The sequence below is a fragment of the Ylistrum balloti genome, unplaced genomic scaffold, assembly GCF_031769215.1.
Source record: "Ylistrum balloti isolate Yb309-2 unplaced genomic scaffold, AGI_CSIRO_Ybal_v1 Utg369886, whole genome shotgun sequence".
NCBI classification, from domain to species: domain Eukaryota; kingdom Metazoa; phylum Mollusca; class Bivalvia; order Pectinida; family Pectinidae; genus Ylistrum; species Ylistrum balloti.
This window is the reverse complement of record NW_026782021.1, coordinates 728,454-743,596: the sequence shown is the minus strand read 5'-3', so window position 1 is coordinate 743,596 and position 15,143 is coordinate 728,454. Positions and strand designations below refer to the sequence as shown.

The 15,143-nt window shown below is 36.4% G+C and overlaps 1 protein-coding gene across 1 annotated transcript; it reads right to left on the bottom strand.

Moving 5' to 3' along the window:
- Window positions 1-1,361: 1,361 nt before the first annotated feature.
- LOC132546352 (uncharacterized) lies at window positions 1,362-11,123 on the bottom strand. Its single transcript, XM_060210064.1, has 9 exons — window positions 11,069-11,123; window positions 10,840-10,955; window positions 10,357-10,541; window positions 9,295-9,322; window positions 8,996-9,110; window positions 8,127-8,165; window positions 6,802-6,828; window positions 2,101-2,178; window positions 1,362-1,774 (listed from the first exon to the last, which is right to left on the bottom strand). The coding sequence occupies exons 1-9, from the start codon at window positions 11,121-11,123 to the stop codon at window positions 1,362-1,364; spliced, it is 1,056 nt and encodes a 351-aa protein (XP_060066047.1).
- Between the last annotated feature and the right edge of the window lie 4,020 nt (window positions 11,124-15,143).

The following is a 15,143-nucleotide window of genomic DNA, read 5'->3' as shown; positions in this document are numbered from 1 at the left end:
AGAGGTTAGACACTAGACAGGGTAAGATGCTACAAAGAAATTAGACACAAGGGGAAAAGTTAGACACCAGACAGGGTTAGATGTTAGTAAAATATTAGAAACTAGATAGGATTAAATGCTACTACGTTAGACACTAGTAAACGGTTACACACTCGATAGGGTTAGATGCTACTACAAAGTTAGACACCAGTTAGAATTTGGATGATACATATGTGTAATCAAAAGATAGACAGTAGTAGTATTTAGATGTTTGACAAGAGTTAGGAGTTGGACATTAAACAGGAGTTAGTAATAAACATGTAGTTATGAGTTAGACAAAAGTTTGATACTAGATTAGTTTTTAAAGAATCAAAATGCTGGTCTCATCTTAACAATATACCCGATATATAGGTAAAAAACAAAGGAATAGTTCCATATTAACAACATAACAATGACATTGTGTATATAATATATAAACAGATAGCATGGATAAAGCTTATGGCTACAGTTTAGTATAACCTATCCACAAACATCAGTCAGTTATTGCTATCAAGGATGACATTTACACTAATGACAAAGCATCTATATAATCACAACACTCTCTCATTCGAAATAATATATATCCTCAGTATCAACTGAAATGAAATCTTGTAGTTGTATAACTGCCATAGCAGTATCGTCCTTAGCAGGTATCATGGCTAGCTAATAAATCAGGGTGTCATGTCTTTATACTAGTGTGATTGTTAAAGTTAGGGGCATGTCTGTACAACCATAAAATGAATATACAGGGAGTAGATCACAGACTGCTACTGGAAATACATCTACAGATATTAAGTAAAGTGAGGACAATACAGTAAGGTAAGTATTTATACATAATTAGAAAGAAATGCATTTCAAAGGACTGATACATATACAAATAAAAAGTAATGTAGTATGTAACATGCTAAAAAAATACATTTGGAAAAAAAATTATATTGTTCTGGACGGATCTTATCAAATATCACATGTAAACTTTTCAAAAAAAAATGGCAGAAAAAAAATGAACTGTAAATGTGTTTTTTTTTTTGTTTTTTTTTTTTGAGTATATCCATACACTATCTAAAAACCTGGAGATAAATAATTCTAAAGAAAAAGCATTTGAGCATCAAATCCTCAAGATATTTTCAGTAATGAAAATATTTATATCGTATGAGTACACATAAAATGTTTGTTAATCTTTTTTCATATTATAAGATAGTGTATGTCCATACCATCAACCCCTTCATTACTTTAGATGATTTTTTTTGTTTGGTAACCCCTATTACATAATCTTACAGTATTCATTTACAATTGCATAAAAAACAAAGAAATTATGTCCAAATATATGAATTGAATGGGGAGTTCTATTCTCCCCCACAACCCCCTCCACAGCCCCCTCCACAGCCGCCACCGCAGCCGCCACCACCACCACAGCCACCGCCTCCATCCCCGCCACCACCTCCACATCCACCCCCACCACCATCCCCACCTCCACCACCATCCCCACCTCCACATCCACCTCCTCCCCCTCCACATCCACCTCCACCCCCTCCACATCCACCTCCACCTCCTCCACAGCCTCCTCCACATCCACCTCCACATCCCCCACCACCACAACCACCCCCACCATAGCCACCACAGCCATGTGATCCAAAGCTTCCCCAACTACCAGAGCCCCATCCATGATAGCCCCAGCCATAACCTCCCCATCCCCAGCCATATCCCCAACCATAGGGACGGGCCATTCCATAGCCTAGAGCTCCTCCCAACAGTAAACCTGGAATGAGAAATGGTACAAAGTAAACAACATCATATATCAAATCACACATAACTAACCAAAATAAATAAAAACAAAATATTTGTTCTGTTTACTGGGTTTCTTGCCCATGAATGGCCAGGGTTATCTTGAAAGGTGGTCTCTTATTTGTAAAAGCTGGAGGCTATCTCACTGACCAGCATACAAGAGGCACATCGCATTGCATTCATATAAGGTTAAAAAGCCACACTCTAAACATTGCAAGATTTTAATTACTGTATAACTTTCCACTGATATTAAACTTAGGAATTATCATAGTTTGAAGAATCCAGATATATATCACTCACCGGTAGCAAATCCATCACCACTGCTATGATTAGTCTGTGTGTGTGTAGTGTTATTTACCACTACCGTCGTCGGGTGTCCTAGGTAAACAAAGCATCTAACATTGGTACACAAATATCTAAATGATGGTTTACATCTACATATTCATTATCTTATTGATAAAACAAAGTATATCAATATATACAATAGTATTTACCACAGATATAGAGTATCTGGACAAAGATATATATACATAGATATTAGTTTACAAATACTGATTTCAACTTGATAGTAGCTACCTATAAATATTGAGGTCACACCAAGCTCATCTTTAACCAATATGTACATAGGTCTATGTTTGAACTCTGTAGTGTAGTAAACTAAAATATAGGTACAACCTACATGTACATAGGTCTCTGTTTGATCTCTATAGTGTAGTACACTAATATATAGGTACAACCTATATGTGTATAGGTCTTCTTTGAACTCTGTAGTGTAGTACACTAAAATATAGGTACAACCTATATGTGTTTAGGTCTATGTTTGATACAATCTATATGTGTATAGGTCTATGTTTGATCTCTATAGCGTAGTACACTAACATATAGGTACAACCTATATGTGTATAGGTCTCTGTTTGAACTCTATAGTGTAGTACACGAAATAAAGATGTAATGATGCATACTTTGAATAACTGTCACTCACTGACATACTTAACATTTTATAGTGTTCTACTTTTTTTCATTAACTCTTTCATAGATTGACAAACATAAATCATACAGTATGATGTAGGATCACAATTCTCCACTCTGTGTCTATATCATACCGTATGACGTAGGATCACAATTCTCCACTCTGTGTCTCTATCATACCGTATGACGTAGGATCACAATTCTCCACTCTGTGTCTCTATCATACTGTATGACGTAGGATCACAATTCTCCACTCTGTGTCTATATCATACTGTATGCATAGGATCACAATTCTCCATTCTGTGTCTATATCATACTGTATGACGTAGGATCACAATTCTCCACTCTGTGTCTCTATCATACAGTATCATGTAGGATCACAATTCTCCACTCTGTGTCTCTATCATACAGTATCATGTAGGATCACAATTCTCCACTCTGTGTCTCTATCATACAGTATCATGTAGGATCACAATTCTCCACTCTGTGTCTATATCATACAGTTTGACGTAGGATCACAATTCTCCACTCTGTGTCTATATCATACAGTATTATGTAGGATCACAATTCTCCATTCTGTGTCTATATCATACAGTATTATGTAGGATCACAATTCTCCACTCTGTGTCTCTATCATACAGTATCATGTAGGATCACAATTCTCCACTCTGTGTCTATATCATACAGTATGCATAGGATCACAATTCTCCATTCTGTGTCTCTATCATACAGTATTATGTAGGATCACAATTCTCCACTCTGTGTCTATATCATACAGTATTATGTAGGATCACAATTCTCCACTCTGTGTCTCTATCATACAGTATGCATAGGATCACAATTCTCCACTCTGTGTCTCTATCATACAGTATCATGTAGGATCACAATTCTCCACTCTGTGTCTCTATCATACAGTATGCATAGGATCACAATTCTCCATTCTGTGTCTCTATCATACAGTATCATGTAGGATCACAATTCTCCACTCTGTGTCTATATCATACAGTATTATGTAGGATCACAATTCTCCACTCTGTGTCTCTATCATACAGTATGCATAGGATCACAATTCTCCACTCTGTGTCTCTATCATACAGTATCATGTAGGATCACAATTCTCCACTCTGTGTCTCTATCATACCGTATGACGTAGGATCACAATTCTCCACTCTGTGTCTATATCATACAGTATTATGTAGGATCACAATTCTCCACTCTGTGTCTCTATCATACAGTATGCATAGGATCACAATTCTCCACTCTGTGTCTCTATCATACAGTATCATGTAGGATCACAATTCTCCACTCTGTGTCTCTATCATACAGTATGCATAGGATCACAATTCTCCACTCTGTGTCTCTATCATACAGTATCATGTAGGATCACAATTCTCCACTCTGTGTCTCTATCATACAGTATGCATAGGATCACAATTCTCCACTCTGTGTCTCTATCATACAGTATCATGTAGGATCACAATTCTCCACTCTGTGTCTATATCATACAGTATGCATAGGATCACAATTCTCCACTCTGTGTCTCTATCATACAGTATCATGTAGGATCACAATTCTCCACTCTGTGTCTCTATCATACAGTATGCATAGGATCACAATTCTCCACTCTGTGTCTCTATCATACAGTATCATGTAGGATCACAATTCTCCACTCTGTGTCTCTATCATACAGTATGCATAGGATCACAATTCTCCACTCTGTGTCTATATCATACAGTTTGACGTAGGATCACAATTCTCCACTCTGTGTCTATATCATACAGTATTATGTAGGATCACAATTCTCCATTCTGTGTCTATATCATACAGTATTATGTAGGATCACAATTCTCCACTCTGTGTCTCTATCATACAGTATCATGTAGGATCACAATTCTCCACTCTGTGTCTATATCATACAGTATGCATAGGATCACAATTCTCCATTCTGTGTCTCTATCATACAGTATTATGTAGGATCACAATTCTCCACTCTGTGTCTCTATCATACAGTATTATGTAGGATCACAATTCTCCACTCTGTGTCTCTATCATACAGTATGCATAGGATCACAATTCTCCACTCTGTGTCTCTATCATACAGTATCATGTAGGATCACAATTCTCCACTCTGTGTCTCTATCATACAGTATGCATAGGATCACAATTCTCCACTCTGTGTCTCTATCATACAGTATCATGTAGGATCACAATTCTCCACTCTGTGTCTATATCATACAGTATTATGTAGGATCACAATTCTCCACTCTGTGTCTCTATCATACAGTATGCATAGGATCACAATTCTCCACTCTGTGTCTCTATCATACAGTATCATGTAGGATCACAATTCTCCACTCTGTGTCTCTATCATACCGTATGACGTAGGATCACAATTCTCCACTCTGTGTCTATATCATACAGTATTATGTAGGATCACAATTCTCCACTCTGTGTCTCTATCATACAGTATGCATAGGATCACAATTCTCCACTCTGTGTCTCTATCATACAGTATCATGTAGGATCACAATTCTCCACTCTGTGTCTCTATCATACAGTATGCATAGGATCACAATTCTCCACTCTGTGTCTCTATCATACAGTATCATGTAGGATCACAATTCTCCACTCTGTGTCTATATCATACAGTATGCATAGGATCACAATTCTCCACTCTGTGTCTCTATCATACAGTATCATGTAGGATCACAATTCTCCACTCTGTGTCTCTATCATACAGTATGCATAGGATCACAATTCTCCACTCTGTGTCTCTATCATACAGTATCATGTAGGATCACAATTCTCCACTCTGTGTCTCTATCATACAGTATGCATAGGATCACAATTCTCCACTCTGTGTCTCTATCATACAGTATCATGTAGGATCACAATTCTCCACTCTGTGTCTATATCATACAGTATTATGTAGGATCACAATTCTCCACTCTGTGTCTCTATCATACAGTATGCATAGGATCACAATTCTCCACTCTGTGTCTCTATCATACAGTATCATGTAGGATCACAATTCTCCACTCTGTGTCTCTATCATACAGTATGCATAGGATCACAATTCTCCACTCTGTGTCTCTATCATACAGTATCATGTAGGATCACAATTCTCCACTCTGTGTCTCTATCATACAGTATGCATAGGATCACAATTCTCCACTCTGTGTCTCTATCATACAGTATCATGTAGGATCACAATTCTCCACTCTGTGTCTATATCATACAGTATTATGTAGGATCACAATTCTCCACTCTGTGTCTCTATCATACAGTATGCATAGGATCACAATTCTCCACTCTGTGTCTCTATCATACAGTATCATGTAGGATCACAATTCTCCACTCTGTGTCTCTATCATACCATATGACGTAGGATCACAATTCTCCACTCTGTGTCTATATCATACAGTATTATGTAGGATCACAATTCTCCATTCTGTGTCTCTATCATACAGTATTATGTAGGATCACAATTCTCCACTCTGTGTCTCTATCATACAGTATTATGTAGGATCACAATTCTCCACTCTGTGTCTATATCATACAGTTTGACGTAGGATCACAATTCTCCATTCTGTATCTCTATCATACAGTATTATGTAGGATCACAATTCTCCACTCTGTGTCTATATCATACAGTATGCATAGGATCACAATTCTCCACTCTGTGTCTATATCATACAGTATTATGTAGGATCACAATTCTCCACTCTGTGTCTATATCATACAGCATGATGTAGGATCACAATTCTCCAGGCGTTTCACTCAATATAGGAGGTAAGTTTATATTACAGAGTGTTTTATATGATGTAAAATGTAGAGAATGAAAACAAGGGTTCATCACCAATTGGTTACAGTATAACAAACAAATAGTAACTTATTGTCCCTAATAAGCCCTCCCATAAACTTTGAGTCATAAGTGATGTGTTGGCCCCCTGGGTATATTATAGGATGTACACATATCCTCAATCCTAGACAGACTGAAATAATGTATAAAAAATACACAGAAATACCGACCTGCATACTGCTGAGGCTGGGCACCATCTGGAGACAGAAAAGTTTTAGTATTTATTTGAGAATTCATATTATCATCCCATTACATCTTTGTGAAATAAACATAGTTAACACCTTAATGAAATAAAAATGGGTTAACATCTTAATGAAATAAACATTGGTTAACATCTTTATGAAATAAACATGGGTTAACAAAGCTACTGCCCAGTCTAACCTACTGAGAAAGCTTTGTCCATATCTGTCCCACCACACCTTAAAGAGGATGTTTATCACATATTGAATCTACAAAACATCTTGTACATGTAAGATTGCCCTCATACAAAAGACACAGAAATTGATCGCAACTACAAACTTTGAATTAGATAGAGCATGGCTTAATAAATCAAACTGCATCATATAGCTGTGTCTTCCTTTTAGGACTCATTAGGGATGTTGGGACGCTAAAATTTTGAAATCTAGACACTCAGGAAAATCAGACTTAGCTGAAATTAATGTTAGCACTAAATGGGGAGATGTGTTAAGCTGATAATTCAGAAGATTTCATAATATTCAATATTAGACGATTTCAGAATGATGTAAAGTACCTGTGTGTATTCTTAACTGTGTTGCTATTTATACAAATTTCAAAAAAGTCATGCATGGTTATAGCAAATGTTGAGGACAAAAGTCCAATAACAAACTTCAAAATGTTTTGTACCAAATACACGCATTTATAATACTTAATGATAGAAAACTTAAAACAAAGAAAGAAAATTTAAGTACTACATGTTAACTACTTGAAGAGTCTAAATCATTGCAGCATCCATTTCTATGGCATTGACCTTGGGAATGAGACATGCACAGGAGAAAATGTATAGTCATATCTTGTTACATATGAGGCATGATCTAGATAAATACTGTTGTAACTTTATTAATGTGTAAGATGGACACAAGCGGTACAAGACACACATATCATTCATACCGTTTGATGGCACAAGTCTCAGTTCAAAATTTACCGTTTTGTCAACTACATAAATGATTTGATCCCTTGCAATAATGGACTCTGAGAGTACATGAGTCTGGATGTCTTGTTATAGCAATCAACATTTAATAATACAACTCCTTGGACTTGACAGTACCATTAAAAGGATTATAACATGAGATAAAGTGTTTGAAGTCTGACCTTTCCTTGAGACCTTGACCTTCAGAATATTAACTTGTTGTGAGTATGCAGAACCTTGTCTTGTTTCCTTAAATAATATTCAGCAGTTCAAAATTAAAAGCTTGGATGAGTTGCAAGGATTTTACACAAATATCTCACTTGTAATACAGCTTATGAAGATACTTACAAGGTTGCTGGCCATACTGGTTAGGTGGTGCTCCACCATCTGAAAAAAACATGTTATCATTCTGACAATACTGCAAATTAAACAAATAAATACGAAACTGTGTGTTAGATATTTAGGATAAAGTGGTCTGAAAGCATACTCAAGACAGTAAAAGAGTATGAAACTTCCCAGAAAAATATGAAAAATTGTAACCAGGCAAGACAAGAATTTTATAACAACGTTTCCACGCCCAATATGAAATTCAATATACTGACTCATCAAACTGATTTCAGCTCCCAAACACCCCCTCCCCCCCCCTCTCGCCCCATGCCCCACCACCCATCCCCTACCAACATTCTCAATTGCAATTCATAAGTTATATCCATAACATTCAAATGAATAAAATACAATTCAATATACTGTATATTTCACATCTTTTTCATTCCAAAATCATGACAATTACAAATTTCTAATTTGGCTGGTTGTTTTTCTATTTTAAACTAATGCGGGGTCTTTTTTCCAAGCTATCTATGTAATACAAAATTTTTATTTGTGCCCAATTGGTATCTTTTCACAAGCTTGGAATAGAAAAATATAGCTTAACTACATTTCAGATATATCCTCTGAGTTAGAGGGTGCACTTATTACAGGAAAATGGATTAGCATTTGTTGGTAATTCTTCCGAATATCAACTGATATAGGTGGTACAAAGGTAAGTCAAATATATATATATAAGTCAAATTACCAGGCATGAGGTTTTATTAAATAATATGGTACTTATCTTAACTACAATAAATAAAATGTACACTGCCTTAGAAAGTTCGACTGAAAAAAAGTTGGTAAATGATATAACAATGAAACATTGATCAGTACAGTTGTGATGAACTTACTAGGAGGATACACTGCTGGATTAAATCCATATGGCACTGGTGCATGACCGTTCTGTTGCTGTTGTGGCATCTGTGGCTGAGGAGGTGGATGAGTTGGCTGGGGAGGGGGAGGTAGCTGTCAATATACAAAGGTTAAAAACAACTACAAACTGTTGACTGTAAACAACAGACTGAAATGTATCAAAAAGAAAGTAAATTAAAATACTTGATCAATTTAAACTTTACCAAGAACTGGCTTGGTCTATGCTGAAATCAGCTCAATTTTGTGAACTTTTGTACAGAAAGCAAAATAAACTTACCACTTTTTGAAATGCATCCACCCAAGCTCTGAAAAAAAAAGTCAAATTCAACACATTTTCATCCTGGAGTCATATTGGGGTTAAGTACCTTCAAACTTCTATTTTCTGAAGTATGTTTACATGCTCTACATACATGAACAAACAAAAATATGTCATTTACATGGATAGCTAAAAACAGCAGTGCTATAGCCTCTCTTTATAGCCAAATACAGCAGTGCTATAGCCTTTCTGTATAGCCAAATACAGCAGTGCTATAGCCTCTCTTTATAGCCAAATACAGCAGTGCTATAGCCTTTCTGTATAGCCAAATACAGCAGTGCTATAGCCTCTCTGTATAGCCAAATACAGCAGTGCTATAACCTCTCTGTATAGCTAAATACAGCCGTGCTATAGCCTCTCTGTATAGCTAAATACAGCCGTGCTATAGCCTCTCTTTATATCCAAACACAGCAGTGCTATAGCCTCTCTGTATAGCCAAATATAGCAGTGCTATAGTCTCTCTGTATAGCTAAATACAGCAGTGTTATAGCCTCTCTGTATAGCTAACTACAGCAGTGCTATAGCCTCTCTGTATAGCCAAAAACAGCCGTGCTATAGCCTCTCTGTATAGCTAAATACCGCCGTGCTATAGCCCCTCTGTATAACCCCTTGGGGCATGTAACAGTGACAGGGATTAATGTCATAGCCCAAAAGGATTGGAAATTAGATTAATCTAACTATGACAAGTATTAATATTTTGTATTGGAAACCAGGTCAATCTCACAATGATGAGTATTAATGAGTTAAAAATTATTGGAAATCAATAAAAATTTGGTGTACATGTATAGCAAAAAGTATGTGAATTTACAGTGTAATTACAATTTTAACATCCTTTAATACCTGGTGATCAGCAATGTTTATTTTAGTTTTTAATTATGATATATTTCACCAGGAGAGATAGCAACTATAGTACACTAATGTTAAGCAAGCTTGAAACAGCAATCTTGGGCAAAGACAGAAGTAACCCTATCATAGATAATACTTGCACATTGAAAATTGAATGAAAACGAATAGTTTTCTCACTTTGCATCTGACTCCCCTGCAAACAAGATCCATATGACAAGCAAATTCTTGTTTTTCCTTTTGCCTCTGACTGGTCTGTCACTAGGTAAGGCCATAAGTGAGTCAAGGGTTCGCCCCTGTGGAAGATCTGGTCTGTCAGGAACCCGCAAACACATGGTACCAAACCCAACATGGCTCGCAACAGACTACAAAAAAAAAATGGACGCACTTCATTATAAATTTATATACCAGGTGTAATATTTCTTCAATCTAAACCTTTCTTAAATTGTTATATCTGTACCAGTCAAGTTAAGATTTTCTCTCATCACCCTAGTAAAATGTTAACAATACCTAATCAATTTTCACAATCTTGTTAAGTGGTCTTACATGAGTTTACCTGCTTTTCAACATTCATGACCACACAACTGACCTTGGTTTGTACAGTGAAGAAAAATACACCATTTGGAAGTTAGACAGCAGATATTTCCTTCCTAACACACTCACCTTGAGCCTTGTCTGTCCTAAAGGTTTGCCATCAAAGCGATCATTGAACCACTGAATGATGGAGTCCTGATATAGAACTAGATACCGGTGTTCCCAGTCACCACCAAAACAGCTGGCTGCAAGGAATGTTGACTCATATTACATACAATAATGTATAATAGATATGGTGGCTGGACAAAAAAGTTGGTCAGTTACTGGTTGAATGCATTTTTAAAACCTGATTTATTACTTTGCACAGGTACATGTACATCCCCAGTCACACAATAGGTTCTTGACTGGTCCATGTTATGTGTATTTATATAAAGTACTTAATGTGAAGCCTCAAATAATCATAAATTTGGAATTTATCACTCAATAATGTAGTTACAAAGACACTTACGAACATAAATTTCAACAAAGCCTTCCTTTACTCTTGAAGTGTTATCTGAAATCAGACAAGATAAACACATTTAGAACATCATTTTTCTTCGCCAGTGTTTACCTGGTGGATGTAGTATCATGGGTGAACTGTTTAAACATCAACATACAAGTTGTGATTATATTTAGTATTCTAATAAAGTGTCAGTTTCATCCTGAAGGCCCCAACTGGAAGCATCCCTACAAAAACAGTGACATCCATAGTATCTGTAACTGTAAGTAACACCTTGCTATATTGCACAATTTCATTTCTACGAGACAAGCTAGACTTCAAATAAATACTGGTAGGGAGTTACATGTAACATAACACTACAACTATACCACCCCGATATTACCCAAAAAGATGGTTGGAAGTTCTGTTGATAGTGGCAAATTGTCTGGTTACAAAACGGAACTCCGTGCATCACCTTAGATAACCTTAACTAGGGCTTTAACTTTAAATGCCCTTTATACTTAGATTTGCATTGTTTGGGTTTGCTACATAAATCTTAAAAAAATACAAACTTCACTAAGAAAAAAACTTCTACCTTAGGATAGAGAGCGCATGCTAATGATGCGATATCAACGAAAAAGCATATGAACATGAAAAATGTCTGTTTTGTAACGAACGACATCATATTTTGAAAGATATTGTAAAAACTTACTGATAACACCAACTGATGCTTTCCCCGACGCGCATCCCATTGTTCACGATGATTATGTATACTGTATTAAAATAATGGCATTTAATGACGAACAAAAATACACTTTCTTGGTCTGAAACATTATGAAATCCGCGAGAACATGGTGGTGTTCCCAAGTTACATGTAAACAATACTTTCCTCTGGCTTTTTCATTGAAAATATATGATAACTCCAGAAAACAGGAAGCTAGCCTCCAAAACCTAGCCTATCAAGTTTTACGTTTTACGTAATTTATTTCACACGCGATTTTCCTACTACATTCGGTTAAAAATATTTGCTTTAATAATTTATCAATAATAAGAGAGCCTGCGAAGGGTTTATTTTTTGTTCGAAACTGTGCTTTTGAACGTACTTCCGGCAACTTAAACCGCGCGTTTCGAAAACCACATCTCAGACCTAACTGCAGATTTTGATAGACGTACCTAGGTGTGTAAATATCGATGGACAAAAAGTAGGGCTGTTATAGAGCAGCATTTCACTTTCGTGATAGTTCATTTTAACTTTTGCAGATAAACACTATATTTTAGGCCCAATACATTGCTTCGGTATAGACCGAAAATTTCTGTATCTAAAATGACTATTTAATGTCAATATACCCGTTTATTATGCTACTAATGCTATTTACATTGTTATTCGTCCTGCTCATTCCAGTATTTGGTCTAGGCTTCGGTACTGACAGTAGAACGGTTGGGACTTTGTCTTGAAGCTGAGTGACAGCCTGCTCAATGCGTGATGATTTGTCATAGAAATAATTACACATTGAGTTCATTTTATATAACAACAAGAAAGGCGTCGTTTTATTTGCAGCTATGGAATAATCTGTGTCATTTTTATATCATTATATGTTTCGATAACCCAATAGCCTGTAATTATATATATGTAGCGGAACTGGACAGGGTCGATCGTTGGTGACTAGTTAGCTCAGTAGGTAGAGCATCTGTCTAGAGTTTGGAAGGTACCAGGTTTATACCCCGGTCTTGCAGCGCATTTTCCGCTCCTGTTACATGTATAAGTTCAGCTTATACTTATCTACAAGTGTGACAGTGAGGAGAGCTGTAAAACACCATGTTTTCACCGACCTGCTTAACAAAGACTCTATCCAAACCCTCTCCACTCCTCTGCACATAAAGAATCTTGCCGCACTCAAGCTTTTTCCACCTGGAATTTTCTTCCCTCCTGACATAGCAACTAGTGCTACATGCTCTTCCTTCTAGACTAGCTAACTACAGACATTATTAATGTTTTCAGAACTACATAATCTTCCTCCTTTTCAAGCAGGCAAAAAAGAGGTAGAACTGAACTAATGTCAAAGGTGGCCAGTCTGCCCTGAGGCATGTCAGAAGTTCCAAGACAAGTTGCCAAAACGGGTCTTTTGCATAATGCAAGAGCATACTACAAAGAAGACCCATTTCACTATATTGCTCCCTTCTTCTCTCTCAAAACTCCTTTCACTTGTCATCTACTATCTAGTCGTTAATTGGCCATGTGCTTAAGCATCTGGTCAAATACTTAGGCATTTATCTCTGCGTGCCCCTGGGTCTAATATTAGTTGCAATTGGATTCTTAGTCTCCCTTTTTTGGTGACTTTGAGATAACTCCTGTCAAGATTGTAGCTTATCCTCAGAAGTTTCTGATGTGAGGTCCTGATTAATTCCAAACAGCTGGAAGATCTGCATGTCCTCACTGTCGAAGGTGTCTACTGACTCAAACTTACTAACATGCAAGTATTTTGTTTCTGTCTCTTGTGCCGTAGTGGGAATTCATAATCCTTGCAGTTTTCAGGCAGTTGTGATGGAATATAGCCTCTCTTTTCTTTTCCGCTATCTAATTAAAAACTGATGACTTTATGGTGGTGTCTGCATAGGACCGGTAGTTTTAGCTTTGGGCTCGGTCCCACCTTGCAACTTGGTTGCAAGTCCAATTTAAGCACAACGTCCCCAACATCATATAAAGCTTCTGATTCAGATGTTATTAATAGGAGCACATTTACAGGCAGTTCAGATGTTTGTTTAACTCAGTCTTTGCAAAGTGTCCTGAAGGGACTGTAGGTATTTGATGGGCTAACTTCTTCATCTAGTGTTTCTGGTTCAGTGACGTGGTACCCAGGAAAATATCCAGCAGTTGGCACACCTTTCTTCTCAACAGCATGTGGTTTAGGGTACATCCACTCTGTCGGTGTTGTGTGGCTCAAATAGCTCCTGCCATTACTAGTTTAGTGTTGCAAATAAAGGTCCAATATACTTTCTTTGCCATTTTCAAAGGACTTAATACGTTTCTATTTCACTTTGTTGAAGGCTTTACTGAAATCCATATTTAATCATATTTTCATTGTGCCCTTTATCTAGATGACCACAATATTCCTCAAATGAGAAGCAGCTAGCTAGTGCAGGATTTGGCAGATCTAATCCATGCTCATCTTAAGAAAATGAGATTAGTTCCATTTTGGCCAAATTTTATGCGTGATAATTTTCAGAAGAATCTAATGTTACCAAAGTCAGGCTTACTGACTGGTTTACGAGATTAGATTTGACTTCAGTTTTAATACCTAGACATGAAGTTGTGTTTTCCTAAACAGCAATTTGATTCAACAAGTTTTGAGGTGTTATTGTCCTTTGTTTTTGTCAGCAATTCAAAATTGTCCAAATACATCCACTATAAGTTCAACACAAGTTCATGTGAAACTTTGTAAGCTTTGTAACCATAACACAAGAGTGTTTTTATATCTACACCATTTTGATTCAGTAATATCTGCCCTTTGATTATTGCATTTTTTTTATCCCAATTGTTTTCTCAGTTTTCATCTTTTTTAACTTTGTTTGCTTTGTCATAAAAACATACCACTGTTTTAACTTATCCCATTTCAATTAAATATTTCCACATTTGTTTTCATTTTGATACAAAACATATTCCTCTTTGACATAGGATTTGCATATATATTGTTTGGCCCACTAAGTATTTTAAGTGATAGGTGGAAATGCAAAGAAGTACTGAGATGAACCTATAAATGCGTTCTGACTTCAGAGTATTAAGATTAACTTATAAGTGTCAGATGCAGACAGCATACTGGTAATAATTGTTTGAAATAATTGAAAATCTAGTGGTTGAATCTTCACAACACAGAGACACATATTGATATAGTTACTATTGGAAGTTCTGTTAATGACACAGAATTTACACTGCAAAAACATGGTATTTCAAGGTTTT

Excerpts from the sequence above, each read along its gene's own strand:
- LOC132546352 (XM_060210064.1), bottom strand. The coding sequence starts at position 11,123 with ATGGACCAGTCAAGAACCTATTGTGTGACTGGGGATGTACATGTACCT. Across the intron at positions 10,542-10,839 it reads TAGGACAGACAAGGCTCAAG|TCTGTTGCGAGCCATGTTGG; the intron begins GTGAGTGTGTTA and ends TTTTTTTTGTAG. Across the intron at positions 1,775-2,100 it reads TGGTGATGGATTTGCTACCG|GTTTACTGTTGGGAGGAGCT; the intron begins GTGAGTGATATA and ends TTCTCATTCCAG.